Here is a 27,101-nt window from a genome sequence, read left to right as displayed (position 1 = left end):
TTTGAGGGAGAGGAAGCGCAGCTTGTGAGGCACTCCTCATGGGGATAAATGGAGGACTTGACTCATCAGAGCTGTCGATCCCCCACTACATTTTCTCTCACACGTTTGGCGGCTTCTGCTAGTTTTCAGGCAGACAAAGTGCTTGGGGTGTTCCATGCCCGCTTACCCAGTAAATACAGACTTGCTTAATATAATGCCTGAAACACACAGCACTCATGCTACTGCAGGGTAGCACTCTCCAACAAATTCCACTGAATATCTGCAAAAGGAAGGCTAGATCTCCAGAGATGCCGAGCACAAAAACCTACCAAAGATCAATCAGTAGCAGAGATTCTCATGCCAATCACTGCACTTGGGACCAGAACTCATGCACTCTGGCACTTGCATACAATGTTATGAACCTTTTCCAGCGCACAAGAGGGTGCTGACTCCACCTTGCAGGCTACAATATACATTGAACAGCACAGCATCTTCATAACTTCCCACTTACACACCCACTTCCCTCTCTTATCCACTCACTTCCCTTTTGAGAGTCCACACCAACTTTATTACAGCACTAAACGGCATTGGTACACTGCACTCAGCATTAACTGTTTCTGCCTTTCTTTGTATTTCTGAATTTTGTCACAGATCCATGACATGATGTGTTATGCTCTGAGGCTAGCCTCAGAGCCCCGCTCCAAAACAAGAGAATGAAGTAAATTCACATTTCCGGTCCCCTGAGAACTCCACTTCCATCATTAAAGATATTGCATAATGCAGCTGTGGCCACCCTGCGGCTCTTCCTTGCCCAGGGTGCGGCTCGTGAATTCCCCCTCCCCCATGGCTCGTAAAGCCACCCCCGTGCCCTTGAAAACGGCCCTCTCCCCCCGGCTCCGTGCTCACCAGGGTAGGGGAGTCGTCCGGCGCGGACATTAAAGATGGCGTCAGCCAGTGGAAGCCCGATGTGGCCAAAAAAGCCTGTAATCGGGGTAGTCCTTTTTTTGTTTTGCTCGACAACTTTGTCCCGGCTCTTTGCGCTGGATCCACGAATATCTTGGTTCTTTGCCTGGAATGGGTTGGCCACCCCTGGCATAACGGATCTGGAAGAGAAATCGTGTTGCCTGGCCAGGTGTCCCCACTCCACATCTTGATCTTCCTGGAGTATTAGGGAGAAAATATCCTGGAGGGCTGAGCAGAAGAGAGCTCTAGCAAGGAGATGGCAATCGGGATCAAGTCAGGAATTTTCTAAAGAAACATTCCTTCAATCGGAAAAACGTAGAGCGGTCATGCCCCAAACTGTTTGCAGGTGTTTGAAATTAAAAAAAAAAAAAAAAAAAAAAAAAAGTTCTGAAACTGTGGAAACATCTCGTTTTGACATTTTTTTAAAACCCCCCAAAAGTTTGTTTTCTGATTCGAAATGAATGTGCTAAAATTTCAGTTGACACTAGAAAATAATTGACATTTAAATGGTCGAAACCGAAATAAAAATTGCACTGTCCTCCCAAACATTCTGACTATTTCACCCTGATATGGGACAGGAGGGAGAGGGAATATACAATACAGGATGGGAAAACCACTTCCTGCACTCTCTCCTGAGGTGAAGATGCCCTGGCAGGACCCAGGACAGGACATGAGTGGCAACATGGGGCCCCCTCGTGACCAGCATCGATCCATCCCTGAAGCAGAACATTCCAACCACTGGTACACCGAATGCTACTGGTACTTCAGACATGTGTATCTGTCCGTTCCTACGAAGATAGGGACGGGCTGACCGTCATGCGTATTTGTCATCTCTTAGAAGTTTGAATTCATGCAAGACTTGTCTGGAAACAGGCACGGGATTTCAAATGTCTGTGATCTTTCAGAGGGAACACATTCTGATCTCCACAGCATGGGGGAAGGGTCATTAAAGGAGCCATTCAAGCCGTACTCTCAGGGCTCCAGCCATCAGTGGGCTACGCAGACTTTTTTCTGGGTGATGGCAGCAGTCAGTCATGAGCACAGACAAGGAAGGTACAGAGTCCCAAGTACATTCTGTTACTAAGGCTCCCTCTTCTGCAGCCCAATCTCTCACACATGAAAACCAGACAGTACATCCTGCACTTCTCTGCTTTTTCTTGCGTCCTTTACTCTGGGTAGTTCACTGCTCTAGGGGCAGCTGCCTATACAAAAAAAGGGATCTTCCACGAGGAGTCCAGTGTAAATATCAAGGAGGAAGCCAATTTCAAAGGCTCTCTCATTGGATAGTATTTAGCCGTACTCCATGATAATGAAGCTGTAGGAACCCCCATAAGACATTCCCTCAATACTCCCGGAATCAAGCATACTTCTGTTGAACTATGTTTCCACCACAAAAATGGTAGCGTCTTACACCCAAGAATTGCTATGTTTGCCTGAGATTTTTCGGCTCTTGGTTTTGATTTGCATTACACCGGAAAACAGGTACAAATTAATTGCAATAGGAAAAAAAGGCTCCCAAGCTACACTGGGATTCCACTGATAACTGATGGTGCTGGAAACAAAATAGAAAACAATCCCATTGCTGCAAGCGGGAAAAGCAGAAGTTACCTGGTTTACAGCTCCTAATCCATAGCTCACTCGAGTATGATGCAGAAACCACCCTCTCCCACTGAGTTTCCCGATAATCAAGAGGATGAAAGATTTCCCGAACATCTGGTTGTCAATTAAAGATAATTTCCATAAAAAGATCTGAAAACTTTATAATTGTGCATCTGGGGAGGAAAAGAAAAATGAAGGAACCTGTATAATACCACACACATTTCTCTCACTCTCTGGCACTGCTAGTTATTCAACTAGACTTTCTAAACTACAGCTTTATGGCGTAATTATTGAGTTAGAGGAGCACTCAGAGGCCCCAGCTGAAATTGGGGGCCCACTGTACAAATCCCTACCCCGAAGAAGCTTAGAATCTATGCAGACAGACAAAGGAAATATGATCTCCCTTCACAGGTGGGGAAATCAGGAACAGAGATAATTTCCTTCCCCTTAGTCAGACAGAATCTGTTGCAGAGCTACATTGGACCCAGCCCATTACCTTAATGACACTCTTGGCATTGGGAAGAGCAATGAAATTAAGGCATGTACTAGATTTGGCACATTTTTAAATGAAGCTTTGCTATGAGGAAATGAGAAAATTAGACACGCAGAACCTCCCATTTACGTCACCTGAGACATCCAAAGAACAGGCAAAGGAAACTAATTACTCCCTCCACCCAACCCATCTGATTACCTTTTATTTCCTTAGTCACTAAAAACTTTCTTGGCCAGACATTCAAACCCACTTTCAGGATCTTATTATAAATCAGACATTTTATTAAACCACTTTCTCCCTCTGCTAGGGAAGAAAAGGCCAAGTAGTCAGGCAACGTTTTGTAAGTTATTTTATAGAACAGCTTTGGAGTTTACTAGTGCATCTGTATTCTTTTTATTTAAATACCAATTTTGATTAAGAAGCCATCAGCCCACCTGAAATTTACAAGGTTTCCCTTTTTATATTCAGTCATGTCAAAACCCACATGTCAAAGAGCTTGCAATCCCCAGTTTGGCAAACCAGATTATGTAAAACCAGATTAAGTGAACATGGGTGAGTTAAAGGGGTAAATATGGATTGAAACAAAAACAATACTGAGAGTCAATCCCATCTTGAGCTTCAGTCAAAAAGCATCAGCCAAGGCTGAAATTGTATATATCCCAAAGCAGCTAAGAAGTCTTGTTGCATTCAAAGCAGCACTGCTCTCATGAGATCCCTATGCAATTTGGGAAAAGAGAAACATAAAAATTAATTTCACTAAGCACAAAAAATGGCACCCGGCCATTACATCACATCACATTTTCTAAGGAAGGCTTTCAGTGATGGTACATTTAGGTCCAAGTGATACCACTGGGTTCAAAATCATCCATCTCTTCCGTGACTCTAAAACCGCAGACTATTTAGAATGGAAAGGGTGTATGAATCGTATTTATTTTTCATTTTATGCTGTTTCTTTCTGACACTGTTGGGTTTGCATGAGGAGGACAAGCAGATCAGTTTCGCAATGAGTTTCTCCCATGCAACGATGGTAGGACAGCAAAGGAATATGTTTGCACTGAAACCGAAAAAGTGATTTATGTCGCTAGGCAGGGCCACTGCACACGTATTCCCACTCGGTGATTCAAGTAAGGGCAGCAACTCTCAGACTTTCAGCTCCCCACACAAGAGAAGTATTGGCTGGAGACACAGGTCTCTCCCCTCTTGAATTTTTTCCATGCTGCAGAGTTCTCTGCTTCTACTGTGGTATCTCCAGTAATTCAGATTGCCTCAGCAGGCCTGCTGTGTTTCCCTTCCTCAGACTATAAGCAGCACGATTACTTACCTACAGCTAAGTTACAGCTTTTTCTAAGCAAGCACATTTATTCCTAAGGTAAAAGCATTAGACAGAAAATAATATTATGAAAGACCCTTAAACAGACTTGCCAATAAGCTTACCAGACATCACTCCAATGCCTACAAGGACTGTGTCGGGTGAGCAGTCCTTCAGCCCCACCCAGGGATTTTTTCCTGTGGTCACAGGTCCATGACAGCTGTTAGCTCAGGACAAGCAGCCTCATGAGTAAGTTTGTGCCTTGGGTCTTTGATCCTGGGAATAGGTAATATATATAGATACTGGGTTTCCCCTCTTTGCTTCAAAAGGATGAGTCCAGAGACAAGCATATGCACTGCCCTCCACTCAAGATTTGCTGGGAAACCCACTCAACTAAATGTTCCTTCTGGTCTGGACTATTGTGTAAGAGTCTTCTGAAGCTTGTAACACTTCCCAAGTTTATATTAGTCACATCTTCCCCTTAGAAAATATACCTACAACCCCACAATAACAGAGAAACATTCACATTTTAATACCATGAACTCCTAAGATTTCACTGGAAAGTTTCTACGCCAATCATACAGTTCTTTGGGGATGAGGACATCTTTGGGTTCTGTGTTTTTACAGCACCTAGCATAATGGGGTCCTGGTCCATGACTAGAGTGCCAGGGTGCTATTGCAATATAAATTTATATTAAGTTTTGTAAATGTTCATTTTTGTACATAAAACCCTTTTTGCTCTAACCCATCTGACCCTTTAAGGCTCCATCAACTATTTCATTACAGCCTCTGATTAAGAAAATTACCTTAAATATAACTTACACCACAGACCACGTTGCAAACACTGGGGAAAGAGAAATTTTAAATGAATATATTTGCACGAGTAAATATGGGCAGGCGTATATAGGCTATGATCTCTCAATGTGTCTGTACTTCAACCGTCAGCATTCATGGGTAGCCGGTCTACACCTTCATGGCTTGAGGCACTGATCTCAGTGCCATACAGTAGCACCAGCATCAGCTCTGGTGGAAGTGGTTCAGCTGCACTGCACAATGGAGAGTACTAGAACGGGGAAAGACAGAGCAATGAGAGAAGAAACAGCACCTCCTTCCTGGGTGAAAAATCACTGGGTATATCTAGCACCGAACTTTCCAAGGTTGAGAACTGGTTGTGTCAATAGAAAGGGCCCAACCCTGATTCCTAGCGCAAACACTCATGTCTGCCACAACAAAGAAGTTTGCACGCCCCACCCTGAAATCTATGTTTTGTGACATACCTGATGGCTCAAGATCTTCCATTCACAAGTCCACCAGCTCTGAAGGCCAAAAGCCACATCAAGAGTTGGTGGCAACAATTTGATTTTTTATAGCAGTTTTTAAAAAACAACAGAATCCTGGGACTGGAAGGAACCTCAAGAGGTCATCAAATCCAGTCCCCTGCATTCATGGCAGGACCAAGCACCATCTAGACCAAGGGTGGGCAATAATTTTTGCTGGGGGGGGAGGGGACACGACTAAGAATTTGGAAAGTGGTCGAGGGCCACACTCTTCCATGATATTAATGGAGGAGGTGTGGGGTTTGGGATAGAAGTTGGGTGCAGAAAAGAGCTTGGGATAAGGGAGGGAGTTTGGGTGAAGGAGGCAGTTGTGACCTGGTGCACTGGACTGGGGTACAAGGGGTTGGACTGTGACCCAGGAAAGGGAATTGGAGTACAGAAGGCCGTGCAGGGAACGGGTCATGTGCTAGGGCAGGAGGGGACTGTGATCTGGGACAGAGGGTTGGGGGGCTGGATCTGGGAGGGGATATGGATACAGGAGGGGGGCAGAGGATTTGGGTATGTGGAGTGGGTGGGGGGGGGGGAAGAGTGGAGGGTAGAGGGTTGGGGAAAGGGAGGGACTGGAGTGCCAGAGACAGGCTCTGGCCAGGAGACTTACCAGCCAGCAGCTGTTCCTGAATCAGCCTTCCTGCCTTCCAGTGTTCCCTCCAAACTGTGCGGCAGCACAGCTTCACAGGTAATTAATCAGTCCTGCCCAGTCAGTTAACTCACTGTATGGAGCCATGAGCCTCTTGAGTGGTTGGGGCTGACTAATCACCTGTGAAGCTGTGCTGCCACACACCTCAGAGCAGAGCTATTCAACACGTAGCCCATGGGCTGCAAGTGGCCCGTTTGTTTGCAGCCCATGGTGTGGTTTGGGTTTACACGGGGCTCAACATATGGCCTGCGCATGGGAGTCCAAACAAAAAGGTAATCAATATAATGGTCTGCTGAGATGCATTTTAGTAGTTAAATTCCTAGACTGTCATTGCTCATTACAAGTGCTGTCATATGGGTGGAAATCAGGTAAATGTTGCACTTTATTAATATCAGCAGAACTGACTTAACTGGGGCCTTTGTGTTGTATAGTTGTGCCTTAATCTTTGTACCCATGCCCGTAAGTGTGAATAATGATATTTGCATATATATTTGTATGTATATGCAAGCACACTTAAGTTGCGGCCCTCGGCATGTGCTGTGAGTGTCATTGTGGCCCGCAGGGCTTCCAAAGTGGAGTAGTCCTGCCTTAGAGGGAACACTGCTGCCCAACACCTGGATCCAGCCCATGGGCCATACTTTGCCCAGGCCTGATATAGACTATAGGTGAGATTCCAATGATGGAGATTCCACAACCTCCCTAGGTAATTTATTTCAGAGCTTAACCACCCTGACAGGAAGTTTTTCCTAATATCCAACCTGCCATTTAAGCCCATTGCTTCTTGTTCTATCATCAGAGGTTAAGGAGAAGAATGTTTCCTCCTCTTCCATGAAAGAACCTTTTAGCTACTTGAAAGCTCCTATTAAGTCCCCTCTTAGTAGCCTTCTCTTTTCTGAACTAAGCAAACACAATTCTTTCAATCTTCCCTTACAGGTCATGTTTTCTAGACCATTTGTTGCTCTTTGGACATTTTCCAATTTGTCCACATCTTGCCTGAAACGTGCCCAGAACTGGACTCAATACTGCAGTTGAGACCTAATTATGCAGTTGAGACCTAATTAGTGCAGAGGAGAACAGAATTATTTTTCATTTCTTTCTTACAACACTCCTGCTAATATATCCAACTATGATGCATGCCTTTTTTTTTTTTTTTTTTTTGCAATAGTGTCACACTGTTGACTCATATTTAGCTTGTGCTCTATTAGGACACCCAGATCCCTTTCTGCAATATTCCTTCCTAGGCAGTCATCCAGCTGGGAGATCATGTCACAAGGGCATGGAGCATGATGGGTGGACCACTAAACATCCAGCAGAATGAGGGAGGGGGAATTCTCATCTAGCCCATTTCAGAAGTAAGGAGGCATTTTTTACAACAGTGCCTATCCGAGCATCAACCAGAACCTAGACAGAGTTCCACGACGGTCAAGCATTTTGACACACTAGGGACTGACCCACTCAGTACAAATTAATGCATCCTAAGCCTTTCTAAGCACATGGGTAACAAGTGGATACTGTGGACTTTCTGGCATTCTAAACCTAGGATGCAAAGCATCTACACACCAGGAGATCCAGGTCTGCCCGTTTCTCAAGACTGCCTTGATCCGAGTGGCTGAACTGATTTACGGTCCTGCTGAGAACCCATGCTGCAATTTCCTCCCATCTCAGCTAATAAATCTCATGTTGTGTCTGCTTTTTTCTGAACCCAAACTTTATGAGCTGAATAAACTCTATGGAATGCTTGGCTGCCAAGGCAGCCAAGACTTGGAAACTGGACACCTAGCACCAGCAATGCACAACGGGTTGACAGCCATTCTGCAAAGGGCTAGCAGCAGTTTTTACACTTTAGAAAGGGATCTCTGTGGGCCCATTTCCACCACACATCACGTGGCTTTCCTATTGCTTGATTCTCTCCCCCTCCCCGAATTCAGCTCTCAGGACCCTTCATCAGGATGACTCACAGACCAAAGTATAAGTAGTAATGATTTAGGGACACCCTGTCACATCCCATGGCTTTTCCATTTCCACTTCTAACAGCCATGCTTGCATGGCGTCTTCCTAACATGCCTACAACGCTACCGTGACTTGAGCACAAATTCTTCAAGTCTTTGAGGGGCTACTTGACATTTCAAAACAAGCCAGAGTGGAATTCCTTTAAAGCAGAGGCCACCCAAACCTTTCCATGGTGAGGGCCACATTTTAGTAGAGTGTTTTGTGGAGACCTCCCCATCAATTCACAACATCCCTGTGGGCACTTTAGCAAGTGCTTACATGGAAAAGCAGTATCAGGATGAGTTTTGGTGTATTTCTAGCCATCTGTTACTCCAGTTTTGCTGCAAGAAACAAAAGGGAAAAGAGCCACTGTCGTGAGATGAAACATGAGCTCTCCACAGATCATCAGCAAGTGTTCCACAGGCCAGAGTTTGAGAACCTGTGCCCTAAAGCTAGTTTATTGATCACATGAAACCAGAAAGACAGACCGAGTTGCAAGAGCCATCACAGTGAGATCCGTTTTCAAAGCCCAAATTGCAACGCCAATAATCCAGACATCTCCACAAGCAATGAGAAAGGAGCTTAATTGGGCAGCAATCCCAGGACATTTCTCAGATTACATTAGAGACGTCTTCTCCCTGGGGGGCTCACCCTGAAACTGTGCAGGGTGAGGTTCTTGCACGTACCTTGGAAATGAGTTCATCATGATTGGCAAGATGAGCCCTGCAGTGAATGCAGCTATAGGTTCTGTGGCATGAAGGCAGATATGCCTGGAAAGTCTTGGACCTCGTCATCTTCACCATTGGAGCCACTGAATGCTGTGTGAACTCTGGGGTAGCCCAGGAGGCGCTCCCGCAAGAAGGGTCGCACGGGAAACAGCGGAAGACACAGGTAAAGGCCGTGGTTTGACAGATGATGGGTGTGGGGCAGGCTCCACACACTGGAGGGAGAGATTCTGGTAGAGGCAAATGGTGGATTCACATGGACCTAGGTTTAGAAACGAAAGAATAAATAATATAGCTAATAGTATCGAATTCACACAAGAAAAACAAACCTGACACACAGACTGTGCCTAAGAAGGAGGCTTCCAACAACAGAAGAGCTCAGACAATGGTTTATTGTTATAGCACAGGGTCTCTGGGGGTATGTCTTCACTACCACCCTAGTTCGAACTAGGGTGGTTAATGTAGTCAATCGAAGTTGCAAATGAAGCCCGGGATTTAAATATCCCGGGCTTCATTTGCATCTTGCCGGGCGCCGCCATTTTTAAATCCCCGGTAGTTCGGACTCCGTGCCCGCGGCTACACGTGGCACGGAGTAGGTAGTTCGAATTACGAGGTGTACCGGTAGTTTGGAATAGAAAGCCTAATTTGAACTACCTACTCCGTGCCGCGTGTAGCCGCGGGCACGGAGTCCAAACTACTGGGGATTTAAAAATGCCGGCGCCCGGCAAGATGCAAATGAAGCCCGGGATATTTAAATCCTGGGCTTCATTTGCAACTTCGATTGACTACATTAACCACCATAGTTCGAACTATGGTGGTATCGCAGACATACTGTGGACTTCTTCCAACTCTTCCAGGGTAAGAGGGACTCAGTTCTATTCCTGGCTCTGCCATTGACCTGCTCTCAGATCTTGGTCAACGCACTTCTCTCAGCATTTATTTCTAAGGTATTTATCTGAGCACCCTGCAGTCCAGTGCACTTATCCTCATAACACCCTCCTCCGCCCCGAGGCATGGAAATGCCATTCTACACATTATGCATTGAGACACCAAGAAACTAAGTGACTTGCCTAAAGTCACACAGCAGGCTAGTGGGACAGAGTTAAACCTGCATTTCCAAAATCCCAGGCAAGTGGCTCTATCCATCTTTCTATACTTACTCTATTTTCCTCATCTGTAAATGGAGAATTAACAAAATGTACCCCTTGTACATAGTGTAAGTTCCACAGACGGAAGACACTCTACAAGTGCAAGATACTATGCTAGTGCCTTGCTTGGGGAACATCAGATAGTGGTTACACCTTGGCGAAAAGGAAATTGTTAGGCATGTGACCAGTCACTGTGAAAACACTTTCTACTCTTCAATGTATTTAATGTAACCAGCTCAGAGCAACTCCTACATCTATCTATATGTTACACAGCACATGAAAATGGTTCTTTTGCCTCGGTAGATAGTGGAAAAAACGTACTGTAGAAAGGGAGCAGTCAATTGCCCCCTCCCCAAATGGCGTGGGTGTTCTAGAAATTAATCGTAGACTCTGGATGCTCCTCCCAAGAGGATTTTTCCTCTCTATAAAACATGTGATTCTGTTGTTCTGCTCTTGAATTTGCACTTGTGGGTCAGACAAACACAGCAAGCTTTATTTATTTATTTCTCACAATAAGCTGACTTAGAATGGAAATTCCTGAGTGAACCAAACAAAGCAAACTAGAGATGGTCTCTACACAGGCAGTAGTAACTCCCCCAAAGCATCATGGATTATCTTCCAGGTCAGCTTGGTGACTCAAGCTGGATTTATTTGGCTGCACTCTTACAATGGTTCAGTACTGTGGTATATTAAGCCAGTTCTGCTACTGCTCAGATGTGCTGTACTATATTAATAACCAAAAACATGGTAGGGATGGGAGGCACAGAGAGTTGCTGGATCTGGACTATTCTAGGCAGCTGCATCTTTCCCTCACACTAGCAGAAAGTGTGAATTGTCCTACAGCATGGATTGAAATCATGCAGCTATTTAGAAAACAGAGGTAGAAGCTTCTGTAGGAATGACATAAAACAGACACAGGCCCTAGCTTGGGTGGTCTCTCATGCTCCTTATAGCTCTGATTACTGTTGATGAGAAGTTAAAGCAGGTCAAATCAATGTGGCAATTCCTTTAGAGAGGAACTGAGAAGCCAGTTAAATGTTTACAACCCACAAAGCCAATCACTGATTGCTGGAGAGCCCTGCCTGAACTCACCTTCAGGACAATGGGTAAAATCTGTAAACGTGCCTGCCTGATTTAGACATCTATTTTCAAATCACAAAGGCTCCTAAGTAACAGCTGAAAACTGGCTTTGCGTACCTAAAATCACTCTTCTGAAAAAATGTATTCTCCGTATTTCCCTGCCATTGCCAATACCTAAAAGCTAAGCATTTTACCCGCGACTCTTACAGTAAGTAAATACCACATGCATCTAATAACTATGCAAGGGACGTTCTTAGACGCTCACCGATGTATGCTAAAGGCAACACATGGCAGGGCCTAAGAACGATTTAATAGGACTGAAGAATGACCAGAGGCAGCTATTTCTTGACATGAAATCAGAAAACTAACCAGAAATTTGGATAGCGTCACCTCCTCTTGTGCTCCCCGAAACATTTTCTCTCTTCTCCTCCAGAAGTCAGGTCCCCCCCCTCCCCTCACACGGATGCCCCAAGAGTGAGTGAATGCATGGGATAGGATTCTTACTCACCCTGCAAACTGCTGATGGGATTTATCTTTCATCATGTTCTTCGTAATACTCTGCAAAAATCATAGATTACTAGAACTGGAGGGAACCTCAAAAAGACATCAAGTCTAGTCCCTTGCATGCATTGTAGGACAAACCAGACTATCCCTGATAGACGTCTAACCAGCTCTTAAAAATCTCCAGTGTGGAGATTCCACAACACCCTTAGGTAATTTATTCCAGTGCTTAACCACCCTGACAGTTAGGAAGTTTTTCCTAATGTCCAACCTAACTCTCCCTTGGTGCAATTTAAGCCCATTGCTTCTTGTCCTATTCTCAGAGGTTAAGGAGAACAATTTTTCTTCTCTCTCCTTGTAACCCCTTTTTAGGTACTTGAACGCTGTTACGCCCCTTCTCTGTCTTCTTTTTTCCCCCAAACTAAACAAAACCAATTCTTTCAATCTTTCCTCACAGGTCATGTTTTATAGACCTTCTCCAATTTGTCTACATCTTTCCTGAAATGTGCCCAGAGCTGGACACAGTACTCCAGCTGAAGCCTAATCAGCACAGAGTAGAGCAGAAAAATGTCTTCCTCTCGTGTGTCTCTTTCAACATCCCAGAACGGGAGCTGGCCCGCCACTCCTGCTCCCGGTCCCTCATGTAGGGGCCAACTCCGAACCCCTATATGTTGTATTTTCCCAGTTTATTTATAAGAAGGTCATGCAAAACTGTATCAAATGCTTACTAAAGACTAGGTATAACCAGGGATCGACAATTAGTGTAATGTACTCGACATGGGCAAGTAGATTACAAGCTGGCACAGCCGCGCAGCACTGTCTGCTCATGCGCAGCGTGCCGAACCGCTTGGAGCCTTGGGTATAACCATCACTGTTACCCACCTATCCACAAGGCTTCTTACCCTGTGAAAGAAAGCCATTAGGTTGGTTTGACATGATTTGTCCTTGACAAATCCATGCTGACCGTTTATCACCTTATTATTTTCCAGATGTTTGCAAATGGATTCCTTAAAATATTTGCTCCATTATCTTTCCTGGCAGAGAAGTTAAACTGACTGGTCTGTAGTTTCCTGGGTTGTACTTATTTCCCTTTTGATAGATGGGAACTATATTTGCCATTTTCCAGTCTTCTGGAATCTCTCCCGTCTTCTGTGACTTTTCAAAGATTATGGTAAATGGCTCATATCTCCTCTTTCAGCTCGAGTATTCTAGGATGCATTTCATCAGGCCCTGGTGACTTGAAGACCACTAACTTGTCTGAGTAATTTTTAAACTTGTTCTTTTCTTATTTTAACTTCTAAACCTACTTAATTTTCTTTAGCATTCATTATGCTCAGCATCCAATGACCACTCACCTTGTTCAAAACTGAAACAAAGAAGTCACTGAACACCTCTGCGATTTCCACATTTTCTATTATTGTTTTTCTCTCTTCACTGAGCAATGGGCCTACGGGGCCTACCCTGTCCTTGGTCTTCCTCTTGCTTATATTTGGAGAATGTTTTCTCATCCTTTTTGTCCCTAGCTAGTTTGAGCTCATTTTGTGCCTTTGCCTTTCTAGTTTTGCTCCATGTGTGTTATTTCTCTATATTCATCCTTTGTCATTTGATCTAGCTTCCACTTTTTAATAGGACTCCTTTTTGATTTTTAGATCATTTTTAAGAACTCCTGGTGAAGTGAGGGTGGTCTCTTGCCATATTTCCCCTCTTCTACTTAGTGGAATAGCTTGCTCTTGCACTCTTAATAACATTCTTTAGAAAAAATGCCAACTGTCTTCAATTGTTTTTCCTCTTAGTCAAGGTCCCATGGGACCTTACCTACCAATTCCCTGAGTTTGCTCAAGTCTGTTTTCTTGAAATTCATGGTCTTTATTTTGCTGTTCGCCCTTTCACCATTCCTTAGAATCATGAATTTTTACTTCATGATCACTTTCAACTAGGCTGCTTTCCACTTCCAAATTCTCATCCAGTTCCTCCCTATTTGTTAAAATCAAATCTAGAACAACTTCTCCCCTAGTAGTTTTCTCTACCTTCTGAAATAAAAACTTGTCTCCGATACATGAACTGATGAATTCATCAGATTAGACCTTTCACATTAAAAATAAAGGGTGCTTGGTGAGAATTGTCATAATAGAGATGCAGTTTTCAAATCCCATAGGCCCCGATTCAGGTCCCATTAAAATCAATGGGAGTCTTTCCCTTGGTTTCACTGGGGGTACAGCTAGACTGCGGGGGAAAGGGGTTGGGATACCAGAGGTATCCTGAAATAACTCCACCGCATCCAGGGAACACATTTGCTCTTCCGCTATTTTTTGCAGAAGAGCAAACATGCTCTTTCAAGAGCCCCTATACTCCTCGTTCTACGAGGAAGAAGGGGGCTTCTGAAAGAGGTTTTTTCCCCCCCAACATTTGGCCCAGTCTAGACGGGCATTTTGCGTACCTTTTTCTGACAAAACCCATGTAGTCTAGTCGTTCCCTGGGACTGGGATCCCTGAAAATGCAGATATCTACATCAGATCTGTAGGGCATGTCTGCAGATCACAAATGGATGTGGATCCACATTTTTTTTTATTTGCACAGGGCTCCAGTAATAATGGCTCTGCAGATTACTTATTTTCTCAGTGCTGTATGCAGTGTCACAGCCCTGAATTTCAGCAGTCAACAAGCCCTGTCTTTTCTCACAAATCAGGGAAATGAGAGGCATACACCCATACATGAGGGCTTTCAAGACTGCAATTGTGTTGGGTTAGAGAGCAGGGTTTTCCCTCTACCCTGAAAAGTGCTCAGGATTCAGACTGCATGATGCCAGGAACAAGGCAGTTAAACATATAAGGAAATCTGTTCTTTGCTCTCTATTCCTTTGATGTAGCCAAGTACAACATATCCCAACTTTTCTGAGTTAACTGACTGCCAGCATTCATGGTCATAAGACAACAGAACCACCTCAAAATTCCAAACTTCTGATTCAGTATTTGATACTAAATCCTAACTAACAGACCTTGGAGCCCAGAATGTGAGAGCCATGCACCTTGCCATCCAAGAGCAGGAGACGAAATGTGCTCTGACTTGGACCAAATGCAGTTGGATTCCAAGGCAAAGAACCAAACCCCCTGTAACAGATTACAGTGAAAAGAGCAGCTGGAGTAAAGGGACCGAGAAAAAGACTGGCAAGGGGTTTTTAACCTTATTTCCAAGGTTTTATACTGAAGCTGTCTGGCTTCTCATGCCAATTACTTTTAAAATCAGGCATGTAAAAAAGAGACAGTGTAACTTTCTCTCTTACTTCCCTCCTGAAGGAATGGGGGAGAACATACATAGGGCTGTTTTGTCCCTGTCCCCCACATACCCTAAAGCCAATTCAGATCTCATTTCAGACTAAGGATGTAAAATTTTGATTATTTTGCTAATCCAATAGTTGATAAAGACGCCTCTGCCTTTGAAGTGTAGCAACCAGGGCTGTTGCTACATTTCAAAGGCAAAAGTGCTGCAGGGAGCATGGGGCCAGCAATGGAGTCAAGCAGTCCACCAGTCAGGAAAAAAGCAGTCAGTGGAGTGTGTTAAACAAGAAGCAGCATAAATGAGGTCTAGACAAAACCTACAGGAAATGGTCATGGCAATCTCCTCTGGTACTTGCCTACTCATTCTCTCTCTCGGCACACAGGACCTACAATTAAAGCACCACAGGCATCTTTAAGGGGAGATTGCTCACACCCACCCGTGCCATAATTAGCTGCTTCCTACCTTGAGAGGGATTGGATTAAGGAGGGTCAGGTGATAGCTAATGGACACCTGGATCTTACAAGAGGATTGAGAAAAATGAATTTGGAGAATTGAGGGACAGGGAGCAGTTAGGTTCCCAGTCAGGACCCTGATCATGGTACTCTAGACTAGGGGAACCAGCCTGTGGGAGCTAAGTGCTCTATTCCAGAAACAGGCCTGGGGAACAGAACCAGAAGGAGGGCTGAAGAGAAGTCTCCACGGCAGAACAAACAAAAGAAAGTCTCAGCAAGAGTTTTGCCTTCTGCTACTGCAGGGCGGTTACGTTTTATTTTTAATCGCTTGGCCAGAAAGCTAACCCACATCTTCAGCACCATCTGGTAGGTGGAGAGCTGAGGGGACCCACCTCAAGGAAGGAAACTTCAGGGAGCACAAATAGTGCCAGGCTTGACCAGTTAGGGGCGCTATTGGGCAGCCATTACCTGTGAGAGGAGGAGAGTGAAATGGAGTTAGTCTAATGGGGGAAGGGGAAGGAATAAAATACTTAGCACTTATCCCTTTCCAGCATCAAAGCACGGTAAATGTTCATAACTTCTCTCTCACAACATGCCGAGGTGGGTAAGTATGGTCTTTGTTTCACAGATAGGGAAACAGGAACAAAGTTTAAGTCATATTATATCTGAGCAAGGGGCAAAAATTCCTGGTTCCAGGACTATGTTCTCTCTCTGCTGAATACAAGAGGGAAAGATCACTGCTGTAGTTGTGAGCAAAGATTCTGGTCATCCACTAGGATTGCAAAATGGCTTTAAAAAGCCTCAGACACGCCTGAATACACAAGTAGGTGTGGTTAATTTTAAATATATATTTGTTTATATCACATACACAAAAGATTCAGAATATATCACATACACAAAAGATTCAGAATATAACACTGCTACTAACCTACAACCCTGTCACCATAAAAATGGAGGTGAGTGTAATTAACAGAATGTGTCTTTTTTGCTTAGGCGAGCACGGTCACAAATTTTTAGGAGGCTGCAGGCACATCTACACGCCAAAGAAAAACCCACAGGGCTGCATCAGAGGCAGCTCAATTGACTCAGGATTGTGAGGCTAAAAATAGCATTTTAGATGTTCCTGATCAGGCTGGAGATTGGATTCTGAAATCTAGTGAGGGAGTGGAGCGTTTCAGATCCTGGGCTCCAACCTGAGTGGGACTGTCTATCTAGTCCCACATGCCAAATCCAAGTCAACTGCGACTGTGAGCCCAAGTCAATTGTGACTGAGTGCTGCAGGCTTTAGTTTGCAGTGTAGACATACCCTAAGTCCTGCTAAAATGTCACCTCAAAATCTGTGGAACAGCAGATTAGGTTCTCCAAATACCACTACCACCACCACGGTTTTGCATTCTTTTCTTCTGCAGGAGACACAAGCACAACTGTATTTGACTCCTGACAGCCCAGCTAACAATGAATTCTGGCAACCTCACTAAACGCAGGACAAAAACAAAGTCATGAACCTAGGCTATGCTGGTAGCAACGCAATCTAGCATTACTCATCTTCTGTGCTGGTGGCATTTGCTATCTCTGCTATTGACTGGTCTCTATTCCATTAATGGCCTTTTAAATAAAAACAAAAACACCCCCACACATCACAAAAAGGCCTTTATTTTAACAATAAAAGTCCAAATGCAGGCAGAGTGATGCAGACAGGATAGGCACCATCAACCACCTCCATGTCCACTCTACCTTGCTGATGCCATAGCACCAGGAGTCTACATCCATCCTTCTAGATTCATAGCTAGAATAGGCACATTGAAGTCTGTGGGGCTGGAATTTGAGCCTGGCATTTAAATAATCAGGCGGAAAACTTTTTTTTTTTTAAACTAGTGAGGTGGGATCCTGGTGTGTAAACCTGCAACAGCCCCATCCCACTGCAAGTCACCAGTGAGAATTGCTGGAACATAATTGCATGATTTACATGTCTGTATCCTTTGTTGAGGGGCATACTGTATAATATTCCAAGAATAATCAGTTAATGGCATCTCTCTATGGGGGCTAAAAACATGACAGATGTTCTGCTGAGCAGAATTTGATGTTTATCCAAGAGCTTCTTGGGCAAGTATTCATTCATGCCTCCATACACACCCAGCCCCCATGGCAGATGTTCTTATGAGGTTGCTCACCCAGGAAACAAATACAGTCAACTTAGGCCAGCATTAGCTTATCCCAAGAATCTGCATCCTTACAGTTGTATGCTAGATAATGTATGTGGACTGCTCCAAGCAGCAATGGCTGAAGAGATACGCCTATAAAACAGAAGTCTAGTTTTTCTGAAAACTCTCATCTATTGCAGTTAAAAGGCCAGCCCTTCTTCATTTTGCTCTGAGAAAGAAATCAATGACAACTTTTTAAGGGCTGAAGATGCTGAGAAATGCTTATCAGTTAAATACAGTCTAGGACAGGGAACGCTTGGATACAGAGTATTTAAATAAACCCAGTGTTTGGAAACCAGAGACTCCCTTCTCGGGTATCTCAGTCATGAATATATCAAGGAGATACTGATGTACCTGTTCCCAGGGTGTAATTCCAGTGCAGGGAATCCAACTCTGGAGAGCTTTGTTTCATCAAAGTCATGGACTGTAGCCACCAGGATCTCACATATGGTTCCATTTAACTGCTTGAGGTCACTCACTCACTCATTGTGGATCTTTAGGCTGGTAGCCACAAAGTGGTAGCTATCTTGGTGCCGATTTGCACACGGATGCTTCGAAGAGCAAGAATGTCTCAGGGTGAATGCACTGGTCTGGGACTCAGAAAATCCAGGTGCCATTTCCAGCTGTGCCATTGTCTCTTTGTGATCCTGGTAAACTCATTTAAGAGACAAGTTTTCAAAGGCTGAGCATCTAGCACTGCCTCCTCTACCCTCAAAAAAGTGGAAACTACAGATGTTCAGTACCCAGGATGGGGGAACATCTGCCTAGGCCTGGAAAATAGGGATAAAAATGCTATTTTTTCCTATCTTGTCTAATCAGATGCTCTTTGGAGCCTAGATCATGTCTCACCATGTATAGAATGTACATCAACTAGCCCAATGGGCTCTCACTCTCAGGACCACTGTCATATAAAGAACTTCAAACAACACCGAGTAGCAAATGATTGTTTATGCCACAGCTAGCTAATCACTGCTTTTCAGAAAGCAATAAATCACAATCAGTCATCAAATCGTCCACATGGTGCACACAACCCAAGTGTTTTTGCCACTTGATTCTTGTACCTAGATTTGTGTACCCACTGAGGCAATGAGAATTCAGCCAGCAAAAGGCTTATAATTCAGATTCCTCCAGTGCCCATCTGTGATGGGGGAGGTAAGGAGCAAGTCTCTTAATCTGCCTTCCCAATGGTTCAGCCTGGTCCATCCCTCAAGGAGCTGTATGTTGCCTTATTGATGCAGGAGCCAGCTCCATCTCTGGGGCAACTAGTGTTGCCCCCTCCTTCCCGGGGGCGGGGGGGGGAGGGAAGCGGGACTCAATCCGGCCACCATGCGCTCCCCAGGCAAGTACCCTATCCACTAGGCCATTCCAGATCCCATCCCACCTTCAGGGCATCTCTTATCCTGCCTTCCTAATACCAGAGGCTGCTCCATCCCTGGGAAAACTGGTATTGGCTGTCCAGCTGCTTCAAGGGTGGGCAGGACTCAAGCTCACCATCCTGCATTCACCAGGCGAATAATCTATCCACCAGGCCACTCCAGATCCCATTGAAAAAACAGGATGCAAATGCAACAGTGTAGCACTGTGATCTCATTTTATTCTGAGGGTGGCTAGTTAGCCGATTCCTCATTTTCAAGATCTCAGTCAGGTTCCCTCTCCCTCCCCCTGCAGTACACATTTTAGTCAATGATAAGCCTCCTGCCTAGGTGTGAATTCTGTTTGGAACAGTGCTGTATAATCAGCCAGTTTTAAAGCTACTGCTGTAATTAAAAAACAAAAACAAAAAACACACCACTTAGCAATGATATGGTACTTTGCATTTAAAAACTTTTTAATATTAATTGATGTAAGCCACCACCTACCCACCCCGTACACAGCAAAACAATATTGTACTCTTCTGTTTGAACACCAACTTCTAAGAGTGGGAAACATTCAGCTTTTATAAAGTCTCAGAGGGGTAGCCATGTTAGGCTGTACATCTGGTGACTGAGCTATGTGACTTTGTCCTCACCCACAACTATTTCCAACTTAGGGAAAATTTATAACTTCAAGTCAGCAGCATTGCTCTGAGCACCCACATGGCCCCAAAGTAAGTCAACATTTTTATGGCAGACATCGAACAATGTTTCCCCAGCTACCTTCTTTTTACGCTACATTGATGACATCTTCATCCTCTTGATCCACAGGAAACAGACCCTTGAAGAATTCCACAGGGATTTCAACCATTTCCATCCCACTATCAACTTCAGCCTGGACCAGTCCACACAAGAGATCCAGTTCTTTGATACTACAGAATAAATGATAGTCACAAACACCACCCTCTACTGGAAACCTACTGACAGCTATTCTTGCCTACGTACCTCTAGCTTCCATCCATGACACATCACATGATCAGCTGTTTACAGCCAAGCCCTTAGATACAACTGGATTTGCTCCAATCCCACAGACAGGGATAAACACCTACAAGATCTTTATCAGACATTCTTAAAACAAATACCCACCTGGGGAAGTGAGGAAACAGACTGACAAAGCCAGACAAGTAGCCAGAAGTCAACTACTTCAGGACAGTTCCAACAAGGAAAACAGACAGAAATAAACAGAACATCACAGGCCATTACCTACCCCTCCAGTACATCATTAACAATCTACAACCTATCCTGGAAAATGATGCTTCACAGGCCCTGGGAGACAGACCAATCTTTGCCTACCAACAACCCCTCCAACCTGAAGCAAATCCTTTTCAGCAGCCACACATCACACCTCAGATACACTCATCCAGGAACCTACCCCTGCAACAAACCCCACTGACAACTTTGTCCATATATCTATACAGGCAGTCCCCGGGTTACGTACAAGATAGGGACTGTAGGTTTGTTCTTAAGTTGAATTTGTATGTAAGTCGGAACTGGTACATATTGTAGGGGAAACTCTAGCCAAACATTTCTCCAGAGCTCAGTTTTATTCTCCCACACCTCACTTCCCTCAGTCCTTTATTCTCAAGCTGAGGTGTCTGCTGAGAAAAGCCGCTCCGCGTCTCCTTGGTCTGCTGGGGGGGAAGGGGGGTGCTAGCTTCGCGTCTCCCTGGTCTGCTGGGGGGAAGCAGCTAGTGCGGGGTTGCCTCACCCTGTTTGTAAGTAGGGATCCGATGTAAGTCGGATCCATGTAACCCAGGGACTGCCTGTACAAGCAACACCATCACAGGACCTAGCCACATAAGCCACAACATCACAGACTCATACAACTGTACATCCTCTAATGCGATATATGCCATCAAGTGCCAGCAATGCCCCTCTGCCATGTGTATTGGCCAAACCAAACAGTTTCTATGACAAAGAATAAATGGACACAAATCAGTCATCAGAAATGGTCACACACATAAACCTATAGGGGAACAATTTAACCTGCCTACTCACTCAATCATGGATTTCAGGTAGCCGTTCTTCTACAAAGGAATTTCACTAATGAATTACAGAGAAAGACTGCAGAACTGGAATTCATCTACAAATTTGCCACTGTTACCTTGGGTTTTGAATAATGACATTGACTAGCTGGCACATTACAAAGCCAATTCCTCCTGCCTTTAACATCCAAATTTTCACATCAAAAGCTATGAATGGGACTCACCCAGCCCACTTAATTAACCTCGTTAACACAGGTCCTATAATTGACAGGTACATATTCTGCTGATAACAGAAGCCAAGCTAAATATGTATTTCCACTCCAATTAATCTGATGAAGTGGGTTTTACCCACAAAAGCTCATGATTCTATAGATCTGTGAGCCTCTAAGGCTGTGTCTAAACTACATCCCTTTTTCGATGAAGGGATGTAGATTAGGCATGTTGATATTGCAAATGAAGCTGGGATTTAAATACAGGCAGTCCCCGAGTTACGCGGATCCGACTTATGTCGGATCCGCACTTACGAATGGGGCTTTTCTCGCCCCAGAACTCGCGGGCAGTGGGACCACCCAAATGCGCAGTGGTCCCGCCACCGCGTCCTCCGGGGCGAGAAAAGCTGCTCCGGGTGTCCCTGGTCTGCTGGGGAGGTCCCCAGCAGACCAGGGACACCCCGAGCAAAGCCTCTGCGGCTTTGCTCCAGGTGTCCCTGGTCTGCTCGGGGTGTCCCTGGTCTGCTGGGAGGGGTCCCCAGCAGACCAGGGACACCCCGAGCAAAGCCGCAGAGGCGGCGGGGTCCCGCGCCTCCGCGGTTTTGCTCCGGGTGTCCCTGGTCCGCTGGGGGGGGGTCGCAGCTAGTGCGCCCCCCCCAGCAGACCAGGCTTTTGTTGTGGATGCCTGGGGTAGAGCAGCTGGGGTGCTGCCGGGTTGGTCCTGGGGGAACCTACCCAGCAGCGCCCCAGCTGTTCTGTCCCAGGCTCCAGATTCAGCCGCTATTGAAACTGATCAGTGGCTGATTCCAGGAAGCTGGGGGCAGAGCAACTCTGCCTCGGGCTTCCTGTAGTCAGCCCCTGGTCAGTTTCAGCAGCAGCGGCTGAATCTGGAGCCAGTTCCGAGTTACGTACAAATTCAACTTAAGAACAAACCTATAGTCCCTATCTTGTACGTAACCCGGGGACTGCCTGTATACCGCATTTTTTTTGCATAATGGCAGCTGCCACTTTTTTTTCCAAAACAGGGCTTTTTTGGAGAAAAAAAAAAAAAAAACAAAAAAAACCCACACTGGCAGTTTATAGAAGGGGCATTTTCAACAGAGATGCCCCGTTTCGAAAGATCCTGTACTCCTCATTTTATGCCTCCCTTATCCTCATTTTTTGGAGTGCTGAGGGCAGGAACTAAATTGTGGGAGGCCCTGAAACCAAGCATAATTAGCTCAAATTTGGACACAAACAGCCAAGGAAACCTAGCAAAGGGTTTTCAAAGAGGATGTAGGCAGAGACCCTTTAATTTCTTCACCTTCGTAGCGCTGAAATGCAACTACAGTAAAACCTGTTATCATCACACTCGGGGATTAGGGCATTCCAGTGATCTAAAAATTCCGGTTATCTGAGGGTCCCATCAACCTAGGAAAAACCAATGGACAATAATAGTAAAATTCAAGTTTTTAATATTGGTAGTTTTGTAGTATGAGGCTGTTGGTTTCACATTTCTATTTTGAGTTAAAGATGATTAGTACTTCTTAAATAAAAAAATAGTTAAGCCAATCATGGTAAACCAAGCCAGGCCTGTGCACCTGAAGATGTGACAGTATTGTGGCTGGGGGCAATGCCAGTTAATGAAGTCTGCTGGTTAACAGAGTGCCGGATAACAAAGGTTTCACTGTATTAAGATTCCAGGTAACACTATATGGGGCATTCCAGGCAGCCTGCCAAAACTGTTTCTTAAACAGAATAATCACTTCTGTGTGAGGTGAACATGCACTTCTGTTGGCGCAAAGTCTAAGCTCTGTATGGCATTCCTAGGTCCTCTAGCCCAAAGACACAGGGAAATGCTAATAATGGAAATCACAGCAGACTGGCAGCAGGGGTAGTTTGCATTTTCTTTTGTCCCTTCTCTCTCCTCCGCTCCAAAGGCACAACCTCAACACAAAAAATTAAGTCAAAACATGCAACAGATGCATTCACCCATCTCTTGCCTGAGACAAACTGCATCTGGTTTAGTTCTCTGGATTCACCTTAGCAAGCCATTTCATTTCTCTGGGCCTCAGTTCTCCCATCTGTATAATGGGGATATTACCACCCACCTTTGTAAACTGTTGAGATCCTTTGATTAAAGGTGCCGAATAAAGGGACAAGATCATTAACAGTAATTACCAGTTTTGCACAGCAGTGACTAGATGGTAGTATAAAAAGATTTGGAAAGCAACAATTAAAAAAGACTAGTGAATCAGAGAAAGGCAAAATGCCAAGTGTACTGCACCTGCCACACTCTACACACCATAGCCAGCTTATCCAGAAAAGCAGCAGAGTTTATTATTCTACCAAGGAGCCATCAATGCTAAATCTGTCATTGCAATTATATTAATCATGTTTTAAAGTATCTTTTACAGGGCAGTATGCCAGTCTGATGAATTACAAATCTTCCCATCAAAACAAGACTCGGCACATGCTCTAACCATTCAGATCCTCGAAGACAGTTTAGAAGTTTTATGGAAAAACTGAGAAGGAAATTTAAAGGGATATTGAAACAAAATACAGGACTATGTAGCACTTTAAAGACTAACAAGATGGTTTATTAGATGATGAGCTTTCGTGGGCCAGACCCACTTCCTCAGATCAAATAGTGGAAGAAAATAGTCACAATCATATATACCAAAGGATACAATTAAAAAAATGAATACATATGAAAAGGACAAATCAAATTTGAGAACAGAAGGGGAATGCGGGGGGGGGGGGGGGGGAAGGTAAATGTCTGTGAGCTAATGGTATTAGAGGTGATAATTGGGGAAGCTTGGCACATTAGAAGTATAGTTTTGTTCTTATAGCTGTTACATCAGTTATTAACTCAGACTGTTAAAACAATTAACAAAAATCAGTTTGGAAAAAATAAATTAGATTTTGTCAATTTCACTTTTGTTCTTAGACAATTTCCACTCCATTTTACTTTCAGGTTCTCAAGCATTATTTAGCACAATGTTTGGGTTGGGTATAGGAGCTCTCCATATTAAAAAAAATTGTTTATATTGAATTAAATGTCACAATTTATATTGAGAGAACATTTATAAGTAGTTCTAAATAATTAATATACATAATATGCATGTTACAGACATGTGGTAGGTTTACATTCTTGGTTAAATTTTACAATCCCTTGAGCAGGTGTTACAGATGGCTACAACAAACTTGGATTTTACAACAACTGATAAAATCATTAATAGTTGTTTTAGTAAATGATTAACACTCTATAGATTCTCTCTCTCTTTTTTTTATATATATATATATATATATATATATATATATATATATATATGGGGCTATGTACAAATGTTTAGCAAGACCTGTATTTTAGGCCTGACCTATTAAACAGTATTTCACCAATCATCAGCAACCAAATTTTTGAAGTGACATTTTCATTTTAAAAACTAGGTGCTTATATTGACTTTGAGGAATGTAGTGCTTGCGAGTCTCAAACATTATCATCTTCTTGTGCAACAATATTATTCCCCTTTTATCGATAGGGAACCCAGAGAGATAAAGTGACCCACAGGAAGTCTGCAGCAATGAGGCAGCTGCTGAACCCCCATCTCCCAGTACAGTGCCTTAGTCACAAGCCCATCCTTCCCTGCCTCTCGGTATTCTACAAGTCTCACACTGTTTAAAAAACACACTGTTTGATTTTCATGTGGCCAATGAATTAAAAAACAAACAAAAAGTTACAATGGTTATTTCCTTTTTGCAAGCTGAACTCAATATAAAGGACATGACATTGAAAACAGAAGTCATCTTACAAGACTGACCTACTGCAGACTTACTCATGTGAGTAAGGGTTGCGGGACCCCATCCCTTTATCTAAAAGCCAAGGGATAGCTAAATTTCTTCTTTTCAGACTCCGAGGAGCTGTCAGACAGCAGCATCCTTGCTATGTTACTTGGAACACATGGCAGGAAGAGCAAGCAGTATAGCTGCAGGGTGCCCACCTTTGCTTTCCAGGTCAATTTCCCAACAGCTGAGCCTAGAATTCAATAACCAGTTCAGACAGACAACAGTGCAGACTGCCAAACTGCAACAAAAAAACTGAACATGCAGAGAAGATGCAGGGTTGGCTGGGGGCACGAATTTGAAACAAATTGGCAATTTGCTTTTGCTCCTACCAGCAAAACCTGCTTGGGCAATACATAAGTAAGAACTGCTAGAAGAACAACCCCCCCCACACACACACACACTCAACAGTTTGTGTAAAGTGATAGTAGTCCTTAAACAATTGGCTAACCTGACAAAACTTCAGAAGAATGAAGCGATATATAAGCAACCTCTCAAAAGGTACAGTAGTAAGATGGAACTGCTCATCCTGTACCTATATCCTTCCCCAGGTAAAGTACATGTCAACCCTGTTATTAAAAAAAAGGAGTCACAGTATCAGGACATAGTAATATTCTCAAGTTATTATTTAAAATTGTTATGAGTACCATAGGGTGTAAATGGCATTCGAAACAGTGAACAAAGGACACAGGCCCTACCTGAATGATCTTACAATTTAGGTTATGACTTGAAATAAGGACGTCAATAGTTGCAATACAAGACATGCCATACAACTGACCATTTGCAGCAGACATAGAACCAGTCTTCACTCATAGCCCCCATTTTTCTTTCCCTGTTAATGGTAAGATATCCTCGCTTTTCAAATAGTCTTACTCTATTATGCTGCTTCTGTGTTCTTTACATTACTCAATTATCTGAAAGTGAAGCCTCCCCATGTCATCAAATTTGGTTTAGAGCATCCACTATGCCTAGCTATCCTGGACCACTCTTTGCACATCTTCCGAGTTAAGTCCTATACGTTTTTCCTCTCTAAGCACTACTTCATGAAGGAATTCTTCAGATCATCCCGTTTTGCATGTCCCTCCACCTATGTAATGGCTTGCCTGCCATAGCAGATATTGTGGCTTTATCCTTAACATGCATACCAGAAGGTTCCATCTTCCCTTCTCAATAACTTGAGAAATAAATGGCTGAACTCTGATGAATCTCAGCATTTATTTTAAATTCATTTAACTTAATATCTAGTATTTTCCCACAACACTTGCTTTCAAAGACATTTAGATGTCCGTCAGTACCTTTGATGGATTTCCAGCTTACACACTCATAGGTTATGATAGAAATAATGTCCAAGTAAAAGACTGGCAGTTTGGTTGATAAAGTGCCGATTTTCTGATGATCAAATCTTGTTTAAGTTGCCACTTTGCCAATTCTTGAGATTATTTTTCTAAAAATTTCCATTGGCTTGCATGCTGCCAAGGTATGTGAACTGACAATACTTGTATCCCTTTGCTTTCTTACATAATGTTGAGTCAGGAGTTGCTGGAGTTCTCAGTTTTTTACATAAGTATTGACTTTTTTTTTTTTTTAAACACAATTGTAGACAGACAGTCTTTTGGCCTTTGCTTGCATGTTTGTTGAACTGTTGCTCAGAAGGGCTACGTCAACAAAAATCTACATCTTGTAGTATGCTGTTAAACCACACAATGCCTGTTTTGTACCCATCTACACATTTTCCCCATGTTTGACACTAGTGTCAATGTTAAATTAAATGCACACTTTAGTGAGTGAAAAACTTAAACAACAAATAGTCCTTAAAGACTAACAAAACATGTAGATGGTATCATGAGCTTTCATGGGCACAACCCACTTCTTCAGATGACAGGAGTATTAAGAAGTCCAGAGCAATTTGCACATTGATATAAAGCCTTGATTGTGTTATTTATTTTTGTTGGCGTACTATAGCCCTTCAAGAAACTCCATGATC

The 27,101-nt window shown here is 43.7% G+C and overlaps 1 protein-coding gene across 5 annotated transcripts in view; it reads right to left on the bottom strand.

Annotated features, from left to right (window-relative positions):
• YPEL2 (yippee like 2) overlaps positions 1-27,101 on the bottom strand; it is a 61,643-nt gene that overhangs the window by 28,936 nt on the left and 5,606 nt on the right. Inside the window, exons 2-4 of one of the 5 annotated variants that reach the window (XM_075904694.1) lie at positions 15,881-15,956; positions 11,768-11,817; positions 8,993-9,293 (exon numbers count right to left, since the gene is read on the bottom strand). In XM_075904694.1, coding sequence (XP_075760809.1) covers positions 8,993-9,109 — 117 coding nt within the window. In that variant the 5' untranslated portion in view covers positions 9,110-9,293; positions 11,768-11,817; positions 15,881-15,956. Of the gene's footprint in view, positions 1-885; positions 3,750-8,992; positions 9,294-11,767; positions 11,818-15,880; positions 15,957-25,568; positions 25,687-27,101 lie in introns of those variants that run through there. The other 4 variants (XM_025179220.2, XM_006138658.3, XM_006138657.4 and 1 more) reach the window with 4 other exon arrangements.

The sequence above is a fragment of the Pelodiscus sinensis genome, chromosome 21 (assembly GCF_049634645.1).
Source record: "Pelodiscus sinensis isolate JC-2024 chromosome 21, ASM4963464v1, whole genome shotgun sequence".
Classification (NCBI taxonomy): Eukaryota; Metazoa; Chordata; order Testudines; family Trionychidae; genus Pelodiscus; species Pelodiscus sinensis.
The sequence above is the reverse complement of the archived record's forward strand: the minus strand, read 5'-3'. Positions and strand labels throughout refer to the sequence as shown.